The sequence below is a fragment of the Coregonus clupeaformis genome, chromosome 21, assembly GCF_020615455.1.
Source record: "Coregonus clupeaformis isolate EN_2021a chromosome 21, ASM2061545v1, whole genome shotgun sequence".
Classification (NCBI taxonomy): domain Eukaryota; kingdom Metazoa; phylum Chordata; class Actinopteri; order Salmoniformes; family Salmonidae; genus Coregonus; species Coregonus clupeaformis.
In genome coordinates, this window is record NC_059212.1 from 40,432,060 (window position 1) to 40,458,223 (window position 26,164).

The 26,164-nt window shown below is 44.8% G+C and overlaps 2 protein-coding genes across 7 annotated transcripts; both read right to left on the reverse strand.

The window, feature by feature from the left end:
- Positions 1–504: 504 nt before the first annotated feature.
- On the reverse strand, positions 505–1,889 carry LOC121535489 (NADH dehydrogenase [ubiquinone] 1 alpha subcomplex subunit 13). The gene is made up of 5 exons (XM_041842615.2): positions 1,754–1,889; positions 1,345–1,423; positions 1,152–1,223; positions 955–1,024; positions 505–762 (listed from the first exon to the last, which is right to left on the reverse strand). The coding sequence occupies exons 1-5, from the start codon at positions 1,845–1,847 to the stop codon at positions 643–645; spliced, it is 435 nt and encodes a 144-aa protein (XP_041698549.1). The 5' UTR covers positions 1,848–1,889; the 3' UTR covers positions 505–642.
- Positions 1,890–3,678: 1,789 nt separating this feature from the next.
- On the reverse strand, positions 3,679–25,331 carry LOC121535478 (transcriptional repressor p66 alpha). 6 transcript variants are annotated; one of them, XM_041842589.1, is made up of 11 exons: positions 25,147–25,331; positions 14,766–15,317; positions 13,171–13,321; positions 12,836–12,985; positions 12,449–12,526; positions 12,222–12,350; positions 11,675–11,866; positions 6,824–7,097; positions 5,761–6,200; positions 5,340–5,580; positions 3,679–4,563 (listed from the first exon to the last, which is right to left on the reverse strand). In XM_041842589.1, the coding sequence occupies exons 2-11, from the start codon at positions 15,311–15,313 to the stop codon at positions 4,427–4,429; spliced, it is 2,340 nt and encodes a 779-aa protein (XP_041698523.1). In that variant the 5' UTR covers positions 15,314–15,317; positions 25,147–25,331; the 3' UTR covers positions 3,679–4,426. The 6 variants fall into 6 exon arrangements, with proteins under 6 accessions (XP_041698523.1, XP_041698522.1, XP_041698525.1 ...); XM_041842588.1 differs by having other exon boundaries at positions 11,675–11,869; XM_041842591.2 differs by having other exon boundaries at positions 5,451–5,580; positions 11,675–11,890.
- Between the last annotated feature and the right edge of the window lie 833 nt (positions 25,332–26,164).

Genomic DNA, 26,164 nt, shown 5'->3' on the forward strand with positions numbered 1-26,164 from the left:
CTTAACACACAGGGTGGTTTACCCAACACACACACACTTCCACACCTTAATATTCTTTACACAACAATGACTGAATAGCAGGCTAAATTGGAAACACGTTTATTTGGTTGAAATTCCCCAAAAAGGCTCAAAGGAGTCTGAAGAGAAGCCAATGTCTGGCACCGCTCAACAGAATCACTCCGCCCATGTGGGCTGGAAGGCAGTGTGTGGGGCTGCACAGACACCCATTGTTAATAAAGGCAATTTACACATTGCCCGAAATACAAAATGTTTTCCTTTTCTATTGCTGGGTCTTCCTCCATGTGGTTATGTGCTTTGAAAATGTGCTTAAATGTTGGATAGACACTATCATTGTTATGCAAATGAATTTGCGCCGAGGTGAAAACAACAATTGCTTGAACCTGATGACACAACCATATGTAGGATATCGAACAGAATACATTCAAGATCCTGTTTAACCTGTAATATGCCTTCAGTAATTATATAAAACAGACAGAACCAGTATGGGATACAGAAAATAACACTTTAATATAGAACATTTACAAGCTGTGTTGAATTGTGGACTCAGGTTAACAGGGTAGTGGCTGTGGCTGGTATAGTAGCCGAGGTTTACTGTAGTGACACGGTTGGACTGCGGGGCGTCTACACGTACCACAGGAAGCCAAAGCGCTTGTGTAGAAGCTCTTCCCGGGGTCGAAGGTTAAACAGCTCCTCTGTGAGGGGGGCCACCCAGCGTTCTGTGTGGAAGACATTCTCGCCCACCTAAATACATACAAACGAGGAGCTTTGTATTCATCACTGTAGAACGAGCAGCATTGCAGAGTTATTTGCTTCCATTTTAGTGCTTATTCTAGAACATTTAGAAAAACAACCATCTGCAGCTTCATGACAATTGACAAATAAAACAAACATCTGTCTGTCTAGACTGAAATGAAACCAAGCGTCTGTCTTTACCTTCCAGCCGGGGACATCTTTCATTACGACTGCTTCCTCCTCCAGATTCTCCCGCAGCATCCGTAGTTGCCTAGTGGGAAAACAAATTCAGAGTTCCTAAAACAACGGATTATTCATGGACAAAATTGGTAAATCACCTTTACCCCGGTTGAAGTAGCATTTGATTGTGTGTGTGTCAATGTTGGTGCTTATCTTACCTCCGGTCCTGCTCTGCTTGCAGCAAAGGCAGAAGAGCTATCCTTGCTTCCAGCTCCTCAATCTGCAACCGCCTACAACACACCAGCAGAAAATATCAGCAGGTCATTAACCAACAATAAATCCATCTCAATGATATGAATTGGTACAATGAATCAATGACAGTGACATTAACTCCATTGTGGCAATTCTTACCTCCGCTCCCTGTTCCATTTGAAGAGTCTCCAATAACCGAAACACATGACACCGACTCCAATGGCGAGCATGCTATACCCTGAAAATGAGAATATTCACTGTCAGCAATTTATATCAGCAAGATAATAATCTCCAAACCCTGTCTGTGCTACACATATAATTACGTAATTGAATTGTATCTTTGTGGTGCTACGTCGGTCGTCATTTGTGAAGAAAATACAGTACTGGGATAACAAACAGGGGAACAACTATTTTTTTTGTTTTACAATAAACAATATCACACAAATGATTAAACTTGGCAAGATATTAGCTAGCTAGCTAGCGTCCCTTGTTTCACAGGTCTGACTATAAACCGATCTACTCAGAACTTTTAAACTTAACGCAATACAAATGTAATTAGTATACTAACCAGAGAGTCCCCTTTTCGGGAGATTTCTCTTGTAATCAACGGGACCATAACCTCCCGGAGGAGGCATGTCCTGCTTCACCTTGGACGCCGCCATCTTCCACCCCTTCCCCAAAACAGACCCGAGCGTGACGTCATAACTTTTTCTGCTTCTTCTAGCGTGACAGCAGCGGGAGCTGAAACTGAGCTGAATGGACTCTATCGCCTCCAGCCGAATCAGATCAAAAGTGCCGTGGAAAATCAAGTCTTGTAAAAAAAATCATGCTATGATTGGCATAATCAATAATTTAATGACACATTCAGACCAAATAAAATGGTTAAAATGACGTGTATTTTTATTATTACTTTCTGAAGCTGGGAAAATTTTTACCAAACAAATTGGAACATCAGTTTGTATTATGCATAAAGGGATGAGAGGGTTAAGCTTGACAGTTAACAGCCCAAGCTACCCGAATGATGGCATCTGAAAATAATCTCAAACAATTTTGACAACCCATATGTTAATTATTTTATAAACCACAGATGGCCTATGGAACTTTTACAGAAGTAGAAAACAAAACAAAACTGAAAAGGGAGTATGAGACTATATGGGGGGCCAGTATGAAAAATGTATGTACTCACTAACTGTAAGTCGCTCTGGATAAGAGCGTCTGCTAAATGACTAAAATGTAAATGTACTTGAGGAAGTGTTGTCAATCCAGTTACCTCACCACAGGCCTGTCTGGGATACAAGTTATTGGTCCTGAGTACCCTGTAGCTCAGTTGGTAGAGCATGGTGTTTGCAATGCCAGGGTTGTTGGTTCGATTCCCATGGGGGGCCAGTATGAAAATGTATGCACTCACTGTAAGTCGCTCTGGATAAGAGCGTCTGCTAAATGACTAAAAATGTAAATGATGCCAACCCCCAAAAATTAACGAGTGATTTCAATATTAGACATGTCTATTCTCTCCTCAGTCTTTTGTACATCTCAAATTTGTTAAAATTCACCAAAAGGTTGCTTTAACTAACCCAGCTTCAACATGTGGCAACCAGAAACCTAAACTTGAGATGTCCCAGAGCATGTGACAATACCTGCAGTCGCTTTTCTTTCATCCCCAGATGAGAACATTTTGTAACATGACTGGTGTCATGATTGATACAGTAGGTTTGAGCATATTAAACCAATTGAAATATTATCCATATTCAACTACTTTCTCCAGACGAATTCAAAAAGTGTAATGATTCTTGATAACTCTTCACTTTTTCAGCAAACATATGGAAACTTTGATCAATGATAAAAAAACAACTTTAAAAACAATTCACTGAATTATCAGGGAAATCGACAATCAGTGTAAAACATATAGAACAGATGTAAATCGGAACACATCTGTGATATGACTCTTGTGATTCTAGAATCTTATGTCTTCCACGGAAACTGTTTGCATGTAATTCAAGACAGACTGTATTATACTATTGGTTCTCTTTACAGACATGTTATTACTAATATTACGGGACAACCTGGAATTGAATAATAGAAAACCAAAGCAGAGGCTACAGACAAAAATATAATATAGAGATCCTCTACTTGTTCTGCTTATGTGAAACATGAGTGTGGAGCAGCTCTGTCAAACTGCAAATACAGATGTAGGATCTTAATTTGAGCCAGTCTCCTACAGCAAGAAAATAATCCTGCAGCAACAGGAAATTTGAATTATTATATGGATTGTAATTAATGGACATTTTTGTAACGGTTGATACATTGGTCGTAAGGGAAAATCAAGTCTGAAATTAAACTTTAGAAGCTTTTTTAAATGTCAAATATGCTACAAGTTTTAAATGTCCTGTGTTGTAAGAAAGTTATCCTGCAACAGGGTGATCAAATGAAGATACTGTATCTGTAGATTAATAACATACATGGGGGGGGGGGGATTCACACAAAAAAAAAATGTATGAGGCTAGAATAAATTGTTCAGTTGTTAAAACCACAACATCATGACAGGAATTTTTCATGTATACATCAGTCCCCCAAAATAACCAATAACTTACTGTAAATACAAACAAATTCCAAATCAACTGTTACTGAGGTTATGCACTGAAAACATCACTGCTCAGTTTCTTTTAACTTAAAGAGAATGTTTATTGGAGATCATATTTTTTGTCTTATATCTTTTTTAGGGTACTCTTGAATATGAAGTAAACAGTTCCAAGTAATTTCACCTTGACCACACCCCAACAGTTTGTCTGCATCCCATTCGCTGAGTCTAAGATGACAGAGGGCCAAACGGCTCCTAGTTCTGTCCAATAGGTAAAGAGCTGTCCATCGTTTCCATGGTCGGCAGAACGCCAACTTATGTTCTTGAGAGAAAAGCAACATTCTCAAGCCATCATAAACTCACAGACATCATGGCTGACGAACATATGGAAGGAAGCCCTTTACGCATTTCTTTTTTTGCTCCGGTGTAAATTGCTGTTTATGCACACTGATCAAACATCGGTGAGCCTCATGAGAAACAATAGACTTGAAAGACAACATAAGAGAAACAAAAACACTAGCACATTTTTTTCTTGAGAATGCTTCTCCTCAAAGGTTTGGAGGCTGCGCGTTTCCATAACTGTCCTCACGGGGGGGAGGGGCTGTATTGTTGGCATTGACAACAGTAGCTAATGGTTATTGATAATGGTAATGAATGAGATGATTATTTCCATGTGTTAGCTGTCTGGGAGATGGGGCGCGAGGGGATCATGTCCAGGAGGTACTCTCTCTGACGGGCGTCCACTGTGGACGAGGTCTTATGGACTGGCAGACTGGGGTTCACGTAGGCCATGGTCACACCTGCAGAGAGAGAGGGGAGAGGTCAGTCTCTGACCAGGAGAGTACACTGAGCATAATGACACACACAGGCGCACAAAACCACACTCACACACACGCGTAAATAACATTCATCTCAAAGCAGGGAAAACATGGACTAACTCTACTCTAGGGGGAGGTGAGGAGAGCTAGTCATGGAGTCCAAGGAGAACCCCAGCCACCAGAAGGACTGAAGCAGTAAGGAGACAGAGCATTGAGGGGTATAGAGGGAGAATCTCAATTGCATACTCCTTGCATCCTCTCTTCTCGCCTCCTTCTCAAAACCCATTGGATGAGAAAGCCAGAGGTACCTCCCCTCTGACCTTCTCCTCCAATGGGTTTTGAGGAGGCGAGGAGAGAGGATGCAAGGAGTATGCAATTGAGATTCTCCCTCTATACCCCTCAATGCTCTGTCTCCTTACTGCTTCAGTCCTTCTGGTGGCTGGGGTTCTCCTTGGACTCCATGACTAGCTCTCCTCACCTCCCCCTATTGAGATTCTCCCACAGAGAAGTGAGATGCCTAGTCCAAAAACAATCCCTATCCCCTTGGCTTAGGTGTAAACATTATGGTGATGACTCCACCTAGGAAGCTCCAGTAGGTTTAGACGAGCTTCGGCCATTTTGCTTACACCTATCCGTTTCCCTCAGATCAGCAAACACCCAAAGGGAAGCACAAAGTTGAGTGTGTAGAGGTAGAGGCTGGGGGGCAGTGTGGTGTGGTGGGTTGGTTGGTTGGGGGCCCGGTCGGTATTAGAGTCTACCTGTGTTGATGTTGTTCTGCTTCCTCCATGCAGTGGCTTGGGCTCTGCTGCTGTTCCCACTGGAGCTGCCCTTAGAACCCTGGGCAGCGGGGCGCACAGGGGCATGCTTACCTGGCCGGCTGACCAAGGCCGCAGCAGCCACGGCGCTCTGCAGCTGAGAGGAGGAGGAGGAGAAGGAGTGGGACACGCTCCTCGCCCCCACCGACGGGACACCGCCACGGGAGACCTGGCCCTGAGGGCTCTGGGGAGAGGGAGAAAGAAGATATAGAATATTGAGTGACAAGAACAGACCACACAAGCCAAGGGAACCATACTGTATGTATGTACGATCATCTTATAACCGTCTGTATCTAATTGATGGAGTGGCTCTGGTGGTGATATGACAGTTTCAGGGAACTGTTGAGAAGTGTGACACCCCTACCTGTTTTATGTTGGAGTGGTGGCGTGCGATGCTATGTCCTCTGTTCTGCTGCTGGTGATGGTGAAGGTGCTGGTGCTGCAGAGACGAGGCCCTGGCCTGGGCCTGAACCTGCTTCAGCTGCTGGGACATCACCGATGGAGAAGAGGATGAGGAGGAGGAAGAGGAGGAGGGGGTGTGAGAGACAGGGGAGGCGGCCTGCTGGAGGATCCGCTGCTCTATCTCCTGCTCCTGCTGCAGGGCCTTGACGAACGCAGCCTTCAGCCTATTGGTGTGCTCAGCCTTCAGGGCTTTCTTCTGATTGGAGGACATGCAGTCAGCACAGAGGATGGTCCCACCCTTGGCCTTGTCCTGTCTCCAGCGGCAGGTAAAGTCGGTGCTGCACTGGATGCAGGTGAAGGGCTCTTTGATGGCAGGCTTGTCCGGGGGCATACCTGTTTTAGCTGGGGAGGACAGACAGGATGAGTGGGATTAGACAGAGAACAGAAGAACACTGGTTTCAATATAAAGCCTAATGATCAAATACTGCTGGAGGAAACCCATCTGAGCAGTATTGTAATGTTAGGGTATGCCCTCTGTGAGGTGATATTACTGTGTAATGAAGTGTCTGTAAGTGTAAAATACGTGTTTATGTAACTTTGCTGATGGAATGCTGTAATGTAACAGTGTTCATACCAGCAAAATATTTTGTACCGCTGGTGATGGTTTAGTAGTGATATACAGTGTTTATAACAGTGTAGTGTGCTTGTTTATAACAGTGTAGTGTGTTTGCACCTCGGACACCCTTTAACGCTGGTATTAACTCTATATCACCCTATACCAGGGTTTCCTAACCCTCTCCTCGGGGCCCCCCCAGATGTTTCACATTTTTGTTTTAACGCTAAAAATTGGCACACCCATTTCAATTTAGTCAAAGGCTTGATGATTAGTTGACTAATATAAATCAGGTGTGCCAGATTAGGGTTAAAAATAAACTGTGAAACGTCTGGGGGGGACCAGAGGAGAGGGTTGGGAAACCATGGTATTGGGTAATGTAGAGTTAATACCAGTGTAATAGGTCTTGTACCTCTCATCATGGAGTCCAGCAGGTTCTGCACCACGTCCTCCAGACCCACCAGGTAGATGAACTCGTTGTTGGCCGCCGAGGGCAGGAAGTTGAGCTCTGGGGCGAGAGGTTTGGGAGGAGGAATCTCCAGAAGGGTCTTCTCCAGCTGCTTACGCAGGGCTAGCTTAGCCGCAGCCTGACGGGCGGCAGGAGAGTCGTTCACGTTGACCACAGACACACTGCTGTTTCCAGACTGGGAGGTGATAGAAGAACCCTTCATGTTGGTTGTGGAGGCCTGGGAGAGAGTGGGATGAGGGAGAAAGAAGGGGGTAGGAGGGAAGGAATAGTGAAATAGAGGAGACAAGTGTGGAAAGAAGGTGTCCAAGTGAGGTTTGAAGTCAAGAAAATACAGCATGACAGATCAGATTAATCAAAACTGTTGCAAATTCAGGTCTATCCTCTAGATCAGGGCTGCCTAACCCTCTTCCTGGAGAGCTACTGTCCTATAGGTTTTCAGTCCAACCCTAATTTAGCATATCTGATTCAGCTAGTTAAGGTCTTGTTGAGCAGCTAATAAGTAGAATCAGGTGTGTTAAATTAGGGTTGGACTGAAAACCCACAGGACGGTAGATCTCCAGGAAGAGGGTTGGGCAGCCCTGATCTAGAGGAAGCTAAGCTTGAGTGATTCAATAAACCCAATGTGTGAATGCAATTGGATTGATTGAATCAAATCTACAAGTCACAATTGCACCACTATGATTCTCTAGCCTCGAGGGGAGAACCTCATCTCTACTGTCTGCACATGCCTGAAGCTAGAGATTATGCAAAAGCGCTAGCTACTTAGCTGGCTCCAGTTCGTATGCACACTGTAGAGGGGAGGCCAGAAAAGATGCAACAGTCTTGAGTTGTTTGCTAGCTAATGGACTAAACTCCAATCCATACTAGCTAGCTAGCTGGCTAATTAGAAATTGCTAAAAGTATGCATGCAAAAAGTTATTGCGTGCAATATGTTGACACCATACATTTGTACATTTGTGATTGCTAAGAATACAAATAAGATTATTTATTGATAGCTTTGGAAAGATGTCTAATGGCGGCCGCAACCGGACTAGATTGTGAACGACTCTTGGCGGAATGCTCTCGGCTTGACTGCTGCGAGAGAGAGATTAGCACAATATGCAAACTGCAGCAGCCACCCAAACGAATAGTTTGAGTTTAAGTGCCGAGTAGAGGCATGTGTTTGTTTTGGTTCTACAAAGCTGTGACCATCGAGAACATTAAATAATCAATTATTTTTTCAGGAGGGGAGTTTAGGCTAAATGCAGCTATTTACATGTTGTACACAAAAGACATGAATTTTTTATTTTTTTTGCAGACGCTCTTATCCAGAGCGACTTACAGTTTTGAGTGCATATATTTTTTATTTTATTTTTCATACCCCCTGTGGGAATCGAATCCACAACCCTGGCGTTGCAAACGCCATGCTCTACCAACTGAGCTACATCCCTGCCAGCCATTCCCTCCCCTACCCTGGATGACGCTGGGCCAATTGTGCGCCGCCCCATGGGGTCTCCCGGTCGTGGCCGGCTACGACAGAGCCTGGATTCGAACCAGGATCTCTAGTGGCACAGCTAGCACTGCAATGCAGTGCCTTAGACCACTGCGCCACTCGGGAGGATTGACATGTTCGTACAAACTTTGTTGCCTGTTGTAACAGTATTGCAAAAATAAGCACAACACACAGGAGGTCTAGCGATTCCATGTTCTTCTTAGCTGCTGAGTTACATGCAGTTATTTAGGCAAGCATATCCAACACAAGCAAGACATAAACAGGCAGTCAAAGTAGTAGTGTTATTTTTTCAGGAACTCTGGCTGATGGCTACAATATGGCAGCATCTAGTGGCTTGCGAAAGTATTCACCCCCCTTGGCATTTTTCCTATTTTGTTGCCTCACAACCTGGAATTAAATTTGATTTTGTATCATTTGATTTACACAACATGCCTACCACTTTGAAGATGCAACATATTTTTTATTGTGAAACAAACAAGAAATAAGACAAAAAAAACAGAAAACTTGAGCGTGCATAACTATTCACCCCCCCAAAGTCAATACTTTGTAGAGCCACCTTTTGCAGCAATTACAGCTGCAAGTCTCTTGGGGTATGTCTCTATAAGCTTGGCAGATCTAGCCACTGGGATTTTTGCCCATTCTTCAAGGCAAAACTGCTCCAGCTCCTTCAAGTTGGATGGGTTCCGCTGGTGTACAGCAATCTTTAAGTCATACCACAGATTCTCAATTGGATTGAGGTCTGGGCTTTGACTAGGCCATTCCAAGACATTTAAATGTTTCCCCTTAAACCATTCAAGTGTTGCTTTAGCAGTATGCTTAGGGTCATTGTCCTGCTGAAAGGTGAACCTCAAATCTCTGGAAGACTGAAACAGGTTTCCCTCAAGAATTTCCCTGTATTTAGCGCCATCCATCATTCCTTCAATTCTGACCAGTTTCCCAGTCCCTGCCGATGAAAAACATCCCCACAGCATGATGCTGCTGCCACCACCATGCTTCACTGTGGGGATGGTGTTCTCAGGGTGATGGGTTTGCGCCAGACATAGCGTTTTCCTTGATGGCCAAAAAGCTCAATTTTAGTCTCATCTGATCAGAGTACCTTCTTCCATATGTTTGGTGAGTCTCCCACATGCCTTTTGGTGAACACCAAACGTGTTTCCTTATTTTTTTCTTTAAGCAATGTCTTTTTCTGGCCACTCTTCCATAAAGCCCAGCTCTGTGGAGTGTACGGCTTAAAGTGGTCCTATGGAAAGATACTCCAATCTCCGCAGTGGAGCTTTGCAGCTCCTTCAGGGTTATCTTTGGTCTCTTTGTTGCCTCTGATTAATGCCCTCCTTGCTTGGTCCGTGAGTTTTAGTGGGCGGCCCTCTCTTGGCAGGTTTGTTGTGGAGCCATATTCTTTCCATTTTTAAATAATGGATTTAATGGTGCTCCGTGGGATGTTCAAAATTTCAGATATTTTTTTATAACCCAACCCTGATTCTCCACAACTTTGTCTCTGACCTGTTTGGAGAGCTCCTTGGTCTTCATGGTGCCACTTGCTTGGTGGTGCCCCTTGCTTAGTGGTGTTGCAGACTCTGGGGCCTTTCAGAACAGGTGTATATATACTGAGATCATGTGACAGATCATGTGACACTTAGATTGCACACAGGTGGACTTTATTTAACTAATTATGTGACTTCTGAAGGTAATTGGTTGCACCAGATCTTATTTAGGGGCTTCATAGCAAAGGGGGTGAATACATATGCACGCACCACTTTTCCGTTACTTATTTTTATTTTTATTTTTTTCATTTCACTTCACCAATTTTGACTATTTTGTGTATGTCCATTACATGAAATCCAAATAAAAATCTATTTAAATTACAGGTTGTATTGCAACAAAATAGGAAAAACGCCAAGGGGGATGAATACTTTTGCAAGGCACTGTATAAAGATTATCCTACATCACAAAACGCTGATTGTTTTTGTGTGCCGAACGTGATCTGGATCCTTAGCTTTGAGAAAGAGGTTTCCGGAGGGGCGGAGTCGAAAACTCCTAATCGCAGCCACTGCCATAAGTTAATAGACCAATCACAAAGAGAGTTCCAAACCTGCCAATACCCTGTGCAAGTGACGCGTTCCTACGTCATACTTCCGCATTCATGTAATAATAATAATAATAATAATAATAATAATAATAATAATAAACCATTTAGCAGACGCTTTTATCCAAAGCGACTTACAGTCATGTGCGCATACATTTTTACATATGGGTGGTCCCGGGGATCGAACCCACTACCCTGGCGTTACAAGTGCTATGCTCTACCAATTGAGCTACAGAGGACCACAAGACTGAAACAGGTTTCCCTCAAGAATGTCCCTGGTCTTTTGAATGGGCTTGACGATTATATCATCAAATTCATGAAAATGCGGTCATATAAGATTTATAAAAAAAAATATTTGTGTTTGTGGATGAATTTACTTCTGCTAGATGCATTTCATTAAGTTTTTGCGCTGAAAACCATTGTGATACGTTTTTGCCCATTGAAGTCCATTCAAAAAGCCTACAGAATTCTCTAACTATAAAGCTACCTGCCGTGTTATCTGCATAGCGCATAACAGCTAATTTCAGGTTACATATCCCTCCCATTAGGCCCCTACGTACTGGTGGATTGATCCACACCACAGATAAAAAGAGGAAACCCAGATACTTCACAGGGGGTATAAATCTGAAGCATCCATTTAGAACTTCCACTCACCACCAAATATGGTGATGAGAGGAAGTCCATTGGCGGGCAGAGGGAGGAGATGGAGCTAGATGGGCCGACATTCTGCTGATTTTCTCATCGATGAAAAATCCGATCTCAATACAGTTTCCTGTTCCCAAAAGTAGAATATTTGTTTTACAAGAAAATAAATTGCATTGTTTAGAAGGAGCGCAAGGCCAAATTGAGTTCTTGCACGCAAAGAGTTGACGTTCCCTAACGGAAATATGCAATTAAATGCTAAGACACACCAATAGGATCGAGCTAGTTCGTGCTTGGCTCTGCCCAACTCCTTGCTTGTTCTGCCCACTGTGCTTCATTTGCACCCATTGGAAAAGACACAGATGAACTATCTTAGGTTAGTTCTATAATCTTTGTCCACACTGTGGTTATTGCAACGCTTTGGTGCTCTCCCTCTCACCTCTCAGACCAATCCCAGACAGTCATAGCTAAATTATTCCTTGAGAAATAGTTGTTGTTTATTTTTGACCATTTTAATGGAAAACTATTGCAGTAAGTGACTTAATTGTTACCCAGAAATGATAAACCTCTGACCCACCTGTGAGATGTTGACCAGCAGGCTGGCGTTGTTGACGTTGCCCACCCTGATGAGGCCTGACTGCATGAGGCCTCTCTGGGCCTGAGAGCCGGGTACGTTGGCCCTGGGGGCCAGCAGCAGAGGAGGGGGGCCAGAGCCCCCTGAGACAGACCCTGACAGCTGCTGTTGCTGCTGCTGCCGGAGAGACTGGATCTGCTGGGGAGACACAGCGATTGGCTACCCGGGACACACATGGGGGACAGGGGAGAGAGTGGACAGAGGAGGAGAAGAGGGCAGGGCAGGGATAGAGGGGGCCAACATAGGTCAGACAGAGGACATATAGGAAAGGACAAGGGACAGTCAACAGAGCACAGAACAATTATAGGGACAAAGCAGTAATATGTGGAGGAGGGTGGAGAGATAGGGAGGGGAATGGGACACAGAGACAGAGAGAGAGAGAGAGAGAAAAGAAAACAGGTGAGCATAGTCTAAGACACAAAACTCAGTCATTTTGAGTATTGATATCAGCTGATGACCAGTTTGGCAGGTAGATTGTGGCCTGTCTTACCAGTGCCCCTCTGACCAGGGGTGGCATGATGATCTGGGAGTTGTGGGAGCCATGTTTGGAGGAGATCTGCTGCCCACCCCTCACCAGAGGAGGAGGAATGACTGTGCCCAAACTCCTACCTGACACCACCTTGGGATGAAATGAAATGATGCAATAAACAGAAACATGGTTAACATGATAAACTTGTTTGTGAATTAAAGCTTGTTTGTGTGAGACAGGTGACTGACCTGCTGGGAGCCTTTACTGGCTGTGATGGATCCCCGGATCAGAGATGGTGGAGCCGCAGAACCCGACAATCCTGAAGGCTGTGGAACAAGACAGAGATGGAGAGAATGAGTTGTGTATGTGTTTGTGTGTGTCTATTGGTAAGTGTGCGGAGTTATGCATCTGGGTGAATGTATTTGTGTTGGCCTGTGTGGCTTTGTCTGTATTTGTGTATATGGGTTTGTCTGTATCAGTGTCTGTATCAGTGTCTGTGTCTGTGTCTGTGAGAGACTGGGATCTGAACTCCAGTCTTCCGCTCTGGGAAACCAAATTCCCTCCTGGGCGAGGGGGACACTGATTTTAAGTGGCAGCCAGGGCTACCTCATCGCGACAGAGTGAGTCCAGCTCACCTTGGCTACATGTGTCCATACCTTCTGCAACGCATCCTTCTGTATCTGGCTCTGGCGTAGTTTCTTCAGCAGCACCAGCTTGGCCTCCTCCAGTCTCAGCTCCTCCTTCAACTGTTTGATGATGCGATCCCTCTCCTCTGGCCTGCTCTTCTACACAGACAACAGATAAAGACCAGTTAGACCAAAGAGAAAGACCAGTGCAGCATAAAGAGATCAGAGCTTCAATCCACAAAGCGTAGGAGTGCTGATCTAGGATCAGAAGACCATAGAAAGAGACTGGTATGAGGAACATCATGGGAGGGTCAGAGAAAGTATGGTATAGCTCTTTCACTAACCATGAGTAGGTCTGTGTCCAGCTCATTGAAGTGGTTCAAGCCGTTCATCGGCGGACTGCAGGAGTCGTTATCCGACAGGATGATTACATCATCATCATCATCATCATCATCATCATCTAGGGACGGGGGACGCTTCTCGCTCTTTATGGAGCTAATCGAAGAAGACGGAAGAAGGAAAAGAAGAAGAAAGTGGTTTACATTGAATCTGAAAAGGTGTAGAGAGAAGTGTAGTAACCCATGTTGTCCACAAGGTGGTAACAAGTCATTCATAATATCTTCTGTAGTTTTACTTCTCACAAAGTGGCACCTCTAGAATAAGAGAGATATAGGTGGCACCTTGCTAGCCTCTTTGCATGCCACAGATTAACTAATAATGTAGGCCTACTCATGGATATGATATGTACAGCACATTATCAAGTCATTAAAGAGTGTTACATCTGCATTGCTTGCAGTTTGGGGTTTTAGGCTTTAGGTTTCTGCTGATGTAAAAAGGACTTTCTAAATACATTTGATTTGATCCGTTAAAGAACAGGGATCTTTTGGGACCGAGGGAACAGGGGAAGATATTCAAGAGGGAACTGTTTGGATCAGTTCTCTGTCATCTACAGTCTCTACTATCAGATAACCGTCCGCAGAAATAGCCCCCTTCCCCCTCACCCTCTTCTTCTTACCAGGAAACATAAAGCTGTGTTAACATGATAAGGAGTAGGAGGGAACTGCGTTATAAACACCTCACACCTAGACAAGCCGTGTCTCTATTGGAAGGCTACCATTTATATCTGTTGTATGTTAGACGTGGGTGGGCCAGTGGCTGTTTGAGTTTGAATAGCATCAATGAAATGTATTTTATTGCTGTAAACTTGTATGGATATGAATTACCCAGTTTAAAGTGTGACGTAGAGTAAATTACAAATTCTAATGAGACAAATTGTAAATTCTCAAAAGTGGGCATTAAAAGAATGTTTAATGAGTAAGGAGGGACAACCAGCCTCCTCCTCCTTAGCACCTTGAGTGTGTCTCCTTCCCAGGGTTTAACAGCACCATCACCACTTCCTGTGGATTAATCACTCTTCCAAAGCAGGTCACATGACCTTCCACTCAGGCATCATCACGTGACCCTGCCTCTCACTCTGCCCCCCTCCCCTCGCTGTTCCTTCCACAGTGGAAACCATGGCAACAGCCAGTTGGAACCGGTTTATGACACACAGGCTTCATTTCGTGGAGGGGAGTTTTAAGGGCTCTCCACAGTGATTTCACAGTTTCTCACGTTCCAAAAATTCAGCCGCACAAAAGTACATAGAGAGCTACGCAAACAAAGCTCAGTCGGCTCCGGATCCGTGGAGCCCTTTAGGGTTCAGGTAGTGAGAGGGGAAAAAGGAGGGAGGGTCAGACGGGAAATTTTGAAGGACATATTTATTTTGGAGACTGCACCGCCCCCCTCCCCTTCCCCACGAATTCTAAAACTTTTGTTTATTGGGGGAAACTGATCTGAAGTCAGTTTTAAATGGCATAGAGTAAATGCTACTACTAGTACTAGAGTAAAAGGAGCTGATCTCGCATCAGTTTTTAAGAGAATAAAAACAGTTTGTTCTCACCCTCTAGAGGTGCTCATGTCCAGAGCCTGCTCTCCTGTCTGGACCTCCACTTTAATGGTAGCCTTCACCTCCGTTGACGTCATCATACTGCTGGCCACCTTTGGCTCTGACCGCACAGTCCGGTTCTGTCCATCTAGATGCATCTCACTCTTCACCCTTACCTGGTCGCTGCGGTCATTCCGCTCAGTCCGGTTCTCTAAGCTCTGTTCTGATTGTTTCAGGGCCGGGTCCTGCTCTTGCTCATTTGCTGGTTGTGATGGTAACACTAACGGTAATGTTAACCGGGGTAGTTCTGGTTCCGTTACCTTCTCAGGCTGAACCACAGGCTTAACCAGAGGTTTAACCAGGTCCTTGTCATCCTTTGTGGTTTCGGGTTGTGGTTTATTTGGGCTCTCATGATCCTGGTCCGGAGCTCCAGTCTCGGCCCCGTCTAGTTTGAGCTTTTTGCTGTCAGACTCAGTGGGAGGGGCTTCAGAATCAGGGGGTGGGATTTCCCTCCCCAGCGCCCTCTTCTGGCTGCGTGTCTGACGAACAGCCTCCTCAGACATCCCCCTACAAAGATAAGGAGAGAAGAAGAGTTGGTCAGCCATTCACTGGAATAGACAAAGCTGACGTCAATAGATAGTAAAGCATAATATAGCCTTGGACTAGGATGGCCATAGCTGACCTCAAATCAGTTGTAAAACATAAAGTGTATAGAACTTGGACAGGCATAGCTGACCCTGAAGCAGTTACTGAGGACAGAGACAAAACATAGCTTCATAGAGAGGGACCGAATCTGGTGTGAAGTGGGCAACAGATGTTGTCCTGTGGGACAGAATGGAGTGAGAGACTTACAGTACTTAGCTAGTTCTCTCTCTCTCTCTCTCTCTCTCTCTCTCTCTCTCTCTCTCTCTCTCTCTCTCTCTCTCTCTCTCTCTCTCTCTCTCTCTCTCTCTCTCTCTCTCTCTCTCTCTCTCTCTCTCTCTCTCTCTCTCTCTCTCTCTCTCTCTCTCTCTCTCTCTCTCTCTCTCTCTCTCTCTCTCTCTCTCTCTCTCTCTCTCTCTCTCTCTCTCTCTCTCTCTCTCTCTCTCTCTCTCTCTTCTCTCTCTCTCTCTCTCTCTCTCTCTCTCTCTCTCTCTCTCTCTCTCTCTCTCTCTCTCTCTCTCTCTCTCTCTCTCTCTCTCTCTCTCTCTCTCTCTCTCTCTCTCTCTCTCTCTCTCTCTCTCTCTCTCTCTCTCTCTCTCTCTCTCTCTCTCTCTCTCTCTCTCTCTCTCTCTCTCTCTCTCTCTCTCTCTCTCTCTCTCTCTCTCTCTCTCTCTCTCTCTCTCTCTCTCTCTCTCTCTCTCTCTCTCTCTCTCTCTCTCTGTCTGTCTGTCTGTCTGTCTGTGCGACTGATGGCAAAGAGATTGGGGATGGAACACACATAACCACCTTGGTGCCAGCTACCCAGATGCTAGCTGCTCTTAATCCCTGCCTCCCGTTTACACACACGTGATAGGGAGACAGAGACAGAGAGAGACAGAGAGACAGACAGAGAAAAACTGGGAAACAAGAAGTAGAGAGACTTGACCAGACAACGCTAGACTGTCTGTACGAGATACTGCAAGACTAATCACAGTCATACTAACAGACAGTTTTTTTTAACCCCTCTGACATCACTAAGGCACATATGACCCTTCCCAGGATTCATTGGGACACACAAAGCACTTTTTCTAAGAACCAGTTTAAACCGGTTGGCGAGCGAGTGTGTGTTGTGTGTGAGTGGTTTAGAGAGATGCTGAAGCAGGTTAACCCTTTGAGGCCCGGAACGGAAACTCCGCTCCTACACTGACAGATTCTTATTTGAGACGGGGGGGAGGAGTCTTCTCATTCTTTGTTGATTTAAAAAAAGATTTTGACTCAATTTGGCATGAGGGTCTGCTATACAAATTGATGGAAAGTGGTGTTGTGGGGGGACGACAATATTATAAAATCAACAAGTGTGCGGTTAAAACTGGCAACAAAAAAATTACATATTTCCACAGGGCTGTGGGGTGAGACAGGGATGCAGCTTGAGTCCCACCCTCTTCAACATACAGTGCATTCGGAAAGTATTCAGACCCCATGACTTTCCACATTTTGTTACGTTACAGCCTTATTCTAAAATTGATTAAATAGTAGCTTGAGCTCCACCCTCTTCAACATACAGTGCATTCGGAAAGTATTCAGACCCCATGACTTACCCCCCCCCCCCACAGGTTTTTGGCAGCGATTACAGCCTCAAGTCTTCTTGGGTATGACGTTACAAGCTTGGCACACCTGTATTTGGGGAGTTTCTCCCATTCTTCTTTGCAGATCCTCTCAAGCTCTGTCAGGTTGGATGGGGAGGTGACTAGTCTCCCAGTCCCGGCCACTGAAAAACATCCCCACAGCATGATGCTGCCACCACCATGCTTCACCGTAGGGATGGTGCAAGGTTTCCTCCAGACGTGACACTTAGCAATCAGGCCAAAGAGTTCAATCTTGGTTTCATCAGACGAGAGAATCTTGTTTCTCATGGTCTGAGAGTCCTTTAGGTGCCTTTTGGCAAACTCCAAGCGGGCTGTCATGTGCCTTTTACTGAGGAGTGGCTTCTGTCTGGCCACTCTAAAATAAAGGCCTGATTGGTTGAGTGCTGCAGAGATGGTTGTCCTTCTGGAAGGTTCTTCCATATCCACAGAGGAACTGGAGCTCTATCAGAGTGACCATCGGGTTCTTGGTCACCTCCCTGACCAAGGCCCTTCTCCCCCTTCTCCCCCGATTGTTCAGTTTGGCTGGGCGGCCAGCCCTAGGAAGAGTCTTGGTGGTTCCAAACTTCTTCCATTTAAGAATAATGGAAGCCACTGAGTTCTTGGGGACCTTCAATGCTGCAGACATTTTTTAGTACCCTTCTTCAGATTTGCACCTCGACACAATCCTGTCTCGGAGCTCTACGGACAATTACTTCGACCTCATGGCTTGGTTTTTGCGCTGACATGCACTGTCAACTGTGGGACCTTATTTACACCTGTCTATATAAGGTATTTCATTTTTATTTTTAATACATTTGTTTTCACTTTGTCATTATGGGGTATTGTGTGTAGATTGATAAGGAAAAAATTAAATCAACCCATTTTAGAATAAGGCTGTAACGTAACAAAATGTGGAAAAAGGAAAGGGGTCTGAATACACTGTATATATCAACGAATTGGCGAGGGCACAACAACAGTCTGCAGCACCCAGCCTCACCCTACTAGAATCTTAAGTAAAATGTCTACTGTTTGTTGATGATCTGGTGCTTCTGTCCCCAACCAAGTAGGGCCTACAGCAACACCTAGATCTTCCGCACAGACTCTGTCAGACCTGGGCCCTGACAGTAAATCTCAGTAAGACAAAAATAATAGTGTTCCCAAAAAAGGTCCAGTTGCCAGGACCACAAATACAAATTCCATCTAGACACCGTTGCCCTACAGCAGTGGTTCCCAACTCCAGTCCTCCAGTACCCTCAACAGCACACATTTTTGTTGTAGCCCCAGACAAACATACCTGATTCAACTGATGATTAGTTGACAAGTTGAATCAGGTGTGCTTGTCCATGGCTACAATAAAAATGTGTACTGTTGGGTATACTTGAGGACCGGAGTTGGGAACCAATGCCCTAGAGTACACAAAAAAACTATACATACCTCTGCCTACATATCAGCACCAAAGGTAACTTCCACAAAGCTGTGAACGATCTGAGAGACAAGGCAAGAAGGGCCTACGCCATCAAAAGGAACATAAAATTCGACATCCCAATTAGGATCTGGCTAAAAATACTTGAATCAGTTATAGAACCCATTGCCCTTCATGGTTGTGAGGTCTGGGGTCCACTCACCAACCAAGAATTCTGCTAAATGGCATATTATTATTATTATTATTATTATAAGAATTCGCAAAATAGGACAAACACAAAATTGAGACCGCATGCATAATTCTGCAAAAAACTTTTGGCCAATACCAGGTAATTATCAAAATCTAGAAAAAAACAGTTAAACTCCACAACCACCTAAAAGGAAGCGAGTCCCAAACCTTCCATTACAAAGCCATCACCTACAGAGAGATTAACCTAGAGAAGAGTCCCCTAAGCAAGCTGGTCCTGGGGCTCTGTTCACAAATAGACCACACAGAGCCCCAGAACAGCAACACAATTAGACCCAACCAAATCAAGAGAAAACTAAAATATAATTAATTGACACATAGGAAAGAATGAACCAAAAAAACAGAGTAAACTGGAATGCTATTTCGCCCTAAACAGAGAGTACATAGTGGCAGAATACCTGACCACTGTGACTGACCCAAAATTAAGGAAAGCTTTGACTATGTACAGACTCAGTGAGCATAGCCTTGCTATTGAGAGAGGGCAGGCATTCCAAAACACCCGTCTGCCGGGAAGATGAGAGAAGAGAAAGAGTGGGAGGAATGAAACGGCCAACATACTAATGCATACTCATGTCTGCTGTCACCATGACAACTCTGCATAGAACTTGTCTGTAGGCACTGACTAGGCAGTAGGGCCTACAAGGCACAGATCTAGGACCAGCTCACCCTCCCCAAATCCTAAGGTCAGGATCTAAATGACTTAATGGCTGACATGTATCAGGTTACATCTCCATGGCAGCTCACCACATCTCTCTCTAACACGCACATCTACTGAGATGACTTGTCTGTGACATTGCCCCTTACGGATATAAGTACTGGTAGATCAGTGTTTCCCAAACTTGGTCCTGGGGACCCAAATGGGTGCACGTTTTGGTATTTGCCCTAGCACTAGACAGCTGATTAAAATAATCAAAGCCTGATGATTACTTGAACCCCCTTGGGGTCCCGAGGACCAAGTGTAGGAAACGCTATGATAGATCCATCCATCAGCAAGCTCTCCTCCTTCGCCACACACAGGAAAGGCCTACATTGGCATGATCTGAAAATGTCACCACACTGTATGTCCTCTACTCACTAAAGTGTGTGTGTATGTGAATGTGTCCAGGCAGTATATATAGCATGTGATGTAAGGCCTGCCCTAACAGCGCATTACCATGGCACTGGTTGTAGGTATACACGTCAGGATAGAGACATACCATTCTGACTCTGGATGGGATTTAGCCCAATAAGAATATAACCATGACAACAAACTGACAAGTAAAAAAGTAGCCTTACCTATGGAACGCTCTCTGTCTCCCCACTTGAGGCATTTTCTAAATGATACCAACTACGATCAACTTCATCGGTCACCACTATCATCATCATAGACCTTAACCATCTGGAAGTCTACAGCTGGTTCTTTCATACAACAGTCATCAGCCAATAACAACACACTATCAGGCCGCTGCACCACCACCACCGGCCAATAGGAACACAGTGTCTCTGTCTGCAACTGTTTGTTTTGTGGTATTTCTGTCCTTTGTCTCTGCGACCTCGTCCTTCCTTCCTGACCATACGCTACTTTGTTTACCCCACTTTTCATCCATTCTGTGTGTGTGTCCCTGTCAAACAAATTGTAAACAAGATGTTTATGTTGAAGATATGATCAAACTTGCTTTATTGCGCATCTTATCTTAAGGGTAGGCAACAACACATCTGCCACGCTGATCCTCAACATGGGGACCCCTCAGGGGTGCGTGCTCAGTCCCCTCCTGTACTCCCTGTTCACCCATGACTGCGTGGCCAAGCACGACTCCAACACCATCATTAAGTTTGCCAACGACACAACAATGGTAGGCCTGATCACCGAAAACGATAAGCCTATAGGGAGGAGGTCGGAGACCTGGCAGTGTGGTGCCAGGACAACAACCTCTCCCTCAACGTGATCAAGACAAAGGAGATGATCGTGGACTACTGGAAAAAGGGGGGCAGAGCACACCCCCATTCTCATCAACGGGGCTGTAGTGGAGCAGGTAGAGAGCTTCAAGTTCCTTGGTGTCCACATCACCAACAAACGATCATGGTCCAAACACACCAAGACAGTTGTGAAGAGGGCACAACAACACCTATTCCCCCTTAGCAGACTGAAAAGATTTGGCATAGGTCCTCAGATCCTCAAAACGTTATACAGCTGCACCATCGAGAGCATCCTGACTGGTTGCATCACCGCCTGGTATGGCAACTGCTCGGCCTCCGACCTCAAGGCGCTACAGAGGGTGGTGCGTACGGCCCAGTACATCACTGGGGCCAAGCTTCCTGCCATCCAGGACCTCTATACCAGGCGGTGTCAGAGGAAGGCCCTAAAAATTGCCAAAGACTCCAGCCACCCTAGTCATAGACTGTCCTCTCTGCTACTGCACGGAAAGCGGTACCGGAGCACCAAGTCTAGGTCCAAAAGGCTTCTTAACAGCTTCTACCCCCAAGCTAATCAAATGGCTACCCGGACTATTTGCAACCCACTAACCTGGCGTTACAAGCGCCATGCTCTACCAATTGAGCTACAGAGGACCACCATTATCTATGCATAGTCACTTTACCCCTACCTACATGTACATATTACCTCAATTACCTCGACTAACCAGGTCCTCAACTGGCAGCTTCATTAAATAGTACCCGCAAAACACCAGTCTCAACGTCAACAGTGAAGAGGCGACTCCGGGATGCTGACCTTCTAGGCAGAGGACCAAAGAATAAGCCATATCTCAGACTGGCCAATAAAAAGAAAAGATTAAGATGGGCAGTCTGTGATATGGCTTTTTCTTTGCAACTCTGCCTAGGTCAGCATCCCGGAGTCGCCTCTTCACTGTTGATGTTGAGACTGGTGTTTTGCGGGTACTATTTAATGAAGCTGCCAGTTGAGGACCTGTGAGGCGTCTGTTTTTCAAACTAGACACTCATGTATTTGTCCTCTTGCTCAGTTGTGCACCGGGGCCTCCCACTCCTCTTTCTATTCTGGTTAGAGCCAGTTTGCGCTGTTCTGTGAAGGGAGTAGTACACAGCATTGTACGAGATCTTCAGTTTCTTGGCAATTTCTCGCATGGAATAGCCTTCATTTCACAGAACAAGAATAGACTGACGAGTTTCAGAAGAAAGTTCTTTGTTTCTGGCCATTTTGAGCCTGTAATCGAACCCACAATTGCTGATGCTCCAGATACTCAACTAGTCTCAAGAAGGCCAGTTTTATTGCTTCTTTAAATCAGCACAACAGTTTTCAGCTGTGCTAACATAATTGCAAAAGGGTTTTCTAATGATCAATTAGCCTTTTAAAATGATAAACTTGGATTAGCAAACACAACGTGCCATTGGAACACAGGACTGATGGTTGCTGATAATGGGCCTCTGTACGCCTATGTAGATATTCCATTAAAAATCAGCTGTTTCCAGCTACAATATTAACAATGTCTTCACTGTATTTCTGATCAATTTGATGTTATTTTAATGGACAAAAAATTTGCTTTTCTTTCGAAGAAGTGACCCCAAACTTTTGAACGGTAGTGTATATGAACACACACACACACACACACACACACTCTTAATAACCCTGTCTGCCGCCTAAATAATCTGCTGACGGACGAGATGGGTTTTTCAAATTTATTGGTCGCATACACATATTTAGCAGATGTTATTGCGGGTGTAGCGAAATGCTTGTGTTCCTAGCGCCAACAGTAATTAGTGTAATTAGTGTGAGTGGCAGATCTTCCAAGGCTTAGCCATCCCTGTGTCTATGTGGAGTCAGGGCCGACGTGTCCTTACACAGAGGAGCCAAAAAGCAGGCGTCTCACACCATAGGCTACACCCTGTTACAGACACCACTTGTGTGAACCTATGTCCCATGGCTTGTTGGACAGGACAGGACAGGTGGTAAAAGGTAAAAGAAGAGAGAGACAGAAAATGTGTAGTATTTCAATTAGTTGCTTGGATGAGCTTTGACAGGGCTACCTCTCTTGGCTACTTGAACTTTCTACACCGATAGCTAGTGGCTGGGTTTTTCAGAACTGTGCAATTCAATGGTTTACTTTGGGCATCTGTTTGTATGCTGTAAACAAACTACAGAGAACTGGTCTAGAATTTGAATTGCTGGCATCGTCGCATTTGCCTAGCAAAATTTACATAGGCTAACGGCCATTGAGTTCAGAACCAGTATCAGACACACACACACAAATCCACCAGGATAAGTGTTTGCTCAGACAATGTAATGAGTGTCCGGGAGTGGGACACACTAAAGACAATGCCACTTTGAGCAGGGTTCCAAACACAGGGGTGCCAATGAGTGTAGCCAAGAGTGTCCCCTTGACACAAACAATGTCACCTCCATAACTGTTACAAACGTCAACAACATGGACAGTAGAACTCTCATGTTATTAAAAAAATATTACCCTTGGCCCTGCCCAGTACCTTTCAGGGCATCCCGAAGAGACAACATGTAATTGGAACCCTTGCTGTTGTTGAGGACAGTTTGCATGACCACTTCACTGGAAAGGACAGGAGACTGACGACAAGCAGTCAACATCATTCAGGATTTCTTTACACAGAAGATCATTCTCTCTCTTCAGTTTAGGACTACAGGCATAGCCGCGGGACGATGTTTGGGGGTGCTGCACATTTTTTTACAGCACCCCTACTTCCCTCGGCTATGCCTACAGGTGCTTTATACTCTTGCTGAGGGTTGACCCTTCGCAATATTACATATACCTAACGGCAGACTGACCCCTTGCATGAAATCACAGGAACAGGCATTCTTGGAAATCAGCATGAGTGAATTGTTTGGACCTGTTGCTCAACCCTATAAAGTGAATGTTAGGGATGCAGTCACAAAGGCCAGGGAAGGACTTACAAAGACTCTACTCTGGCACTCTCCATCCAACTCTATATTACAATGTGCCCAGAATTTCTCACTGGCAATGTGAGGACACCTATAAGGTCCTCTTGACTAAAGAAGCTTATCAAAGCAATCATGTGACATCACATTGCAAAGAACCTCCAAATCTATTGTTCTGATGAACAACTGATAGTCCTGTTCCAGAACTTTTATTTTTCTCAGTTTTTGTCTCTCTAGAAGCCCTAACAGAAACCAGAGTTAGCACTAAATTAGGCAGATAGCCTTATCATGCAAACCATTTCCATGGGCTAAAATAGGACCTTGTTGCATACTACTTGGTTACACATAATTAGGGGTCAGAGAATTTCCTATGTCGTGACCTGACCAGGAAAAACTCAGGACCCATGGTACCAGCATAGGTACCAGTCACTGACAACTGAACTCAACTCACTGATCCTGTAGCTACATGCAGTACAGCACAACGTGACAGAGGCTGGCTCAGATACATTTGCAGGGCACTGCACCAGCCTACACATACCGCTAGGCTGGAGAGAAAGAGTGTGTAAATGTGTGTGCGTTCAGCTTTAAGAAGAGGAAGACCATGGTCGTCACACAGAAGTAGGAAGATTACCAGGGACTCTTAATCCGATACAGTAGAACCTCCATTAAAAACAATACAAATTCTGAACATGCAAACTCCCCCCTTTAAAGACCAAACACAGCCCACGCTGTATTCTGATCGGCTTTTCGTTCGACCACGGCTAAATGGAGGAAATTGCTGGCATGTTTATAAATCGCACAACCATGAAAATAAACTAGCTAGCTAGCATAATGCCAATTTATCATTAGCAACCGTGCCATCTTAGCTACCTGTCCAGTTATTTGTTTGGCAACAAAGTGAAACAATACACGCACTTAACGAAACTGTAACTTGGTGAATTTAAATTGATAGCTAATAATTAGCTAGCTACCTAAACTTTTCTTTTTTTTTTTACAAAAACAACAACAACCAGGTACCCAGACCTACAAGACAATGAAGTAACGTTAACTGGGGCTAGCTTGCTTTTTCGGTGGGGAGAAGATGGCCAGCGGAACACTAACTCCAACACAGGTTTTAGCTAGCTAACTATTTTTTATATATGTATAATTTATTAGCTACATGTTTTAGTAGTTCGTGATTAGCTATCCTCGCATTGGCAAACTACCTGGGTTGTCAAAAGGCTAACTAGCCAAGTGCTACTCTAAAAATAATTCTAACTCCCAGTCCAACGACCAGACAGACACTCGACAATCAGATTCAGATTGACTGTCTCTGTTCGGTCGACTCAACTCAAAAATTCTAGTGGCGAAGTGACATTATTAAAATACTAAATATCGTCTAACTATGTGTAGTCATAACAATAAAGTCTGGAGATGCGACTTCTATAAAACGTATGCACCGCCCTCCCAGTTCCCAACCGTAGCTTTTGCTCTGCGGAGAAGTGCTACTTTTGAACAGCCCATCAGCTTCTCTATCGTCACAGATAGGTGGAGGAAGAGGAGCTGGCTCGCGACAAGTCCGAATAAAAGGCTTCTCTCAATCCACTTCAACAAAAAACTTCGGGAACACCTCAATCAACTTACTCGGTCGATTCGACAGCGATCCGTCGACTGCGGGTCGTCCAAAGTATTTAGGATGACAATCAGCTCCGATAATTCGATGTTATTTAAAAATCCAGGGGATACCCTCTTTTTTTCTGCCCTCCCCGCTGCCGCCTCTGTTGCCAAATAATGCGCTTCTCAACACACATGGAGTGGCGGCGTCACCACAGTGGGCATGCGCGCTTCAACACGCCAGGGGGACCAAGTGCACGTCTATAACCACTGACCACCACGGGGCAAAGCAGCACCACCATGCCAGGGTCCCCTAGGTCTTGTGGTTGCTTCTTGCCTAAAATACCTGTAACAGCTGATCCAGGATCAGGCTTGCTTTTTAGCCTACAATGGCCATAGTGAGGACGAATAAGGAGAACGGATCCCAGATCAGTTGCCATGGGTCTGAGGCTGAACCATATTCACATGCACAGTGGATATGTTGGATGCTATATCCCCTTCTCTTTTCATACCAGGTCAGAAGACAATACAGAAGCAAAGTGTGTCAACATCAGCAGTATCATACCATGGTGAATAGCCTACCCTTGGGCATTCATGATTGAGACCCCACACTTGGTATAATGTTTGATTTCAGTCTTCTAATCTAGTTCATCTCTAACCTGTGTTTAAAAAAGTCATGCTCTGTGTATGAGGGAAGTGTGGAGATGTGGGTTGAAGTTGCATCTACGAACAGATCCAGGATCATTTTAGCTTACTTTACCCTGCCCCAATGCTAACATTACTGACCTTAGACCAGTGTCAACATCCTACTCCAAATACTCAGGTTCTGGGTAAGGGGGAGAAGTGGGGAGATAGATACTCAAAAGAGCAGGGGGACCGGGGTAGGGATACTCAAAAAGTGAATGCCCTTTCAGCTAATTCTCCTGCTGTTCTTCCCCAAAGACACAAAAAGAGGTGCATGATGAAGTTGCCTCATACACTGATCTGAGGTCAGTTTTGTGTTTCCCCTCCCGAATGTTTAAGGTTAGTCAAGGTAGCCTTATCTTTG

What these genes read in the sequence shown, in the direction of transcription:
- LOC121535478 (XM_041842585.2), bottom strand. Translation starts at nt 15,313, where the DNA reads ATGTCTGAGGAGGCTGTTCGTCAGACACGCAGCCAGAAGAGGGCGCTG. An exon ending in TATGGACACATGTAGCCAAG is followed by an intron (nt 12,527 to 12,835) that starts GTGAGCTGGACT and finishes CTTGTTCCACAG; the next exon opens with CCTTCAGGATTGTCGGGTTC. An exon ending in TGCTGGTCAACATCTCACAG is followed by an intron (nt 7,098 to 11,674) that starts GTGGGTCAGAGG and finishes ACTCTCTCCCAG; the next exon opens with GCCTCCACAACCAACATGAA.
- LOC121535489 (XM_041842615.2), bottom strand. Translation starts at nt 1,847, where the DNA reads ATGGCGGCGTCCAAGGTGAAGCAGGACATGCCTCCTCCGGGAGGTTAT. An exon ending in CCCGAAAAGGGGACTCTCTG is followed by an intron (nt 1,424 to 1,753) that starts GTTAGTATACTA and finishes TCTCATTTTCAG; the next exon opens with GGTATAGCATGCTCGCCATT. An exon ending in AAGATGTCCCCGGCTGGAAG is followed by an intron (nt 763 to 954) that starts GTAAAGACAGAC and finishes GTATGTATTTAG; the next exon opens with GTGGGCGAGAATGTCTTCCA.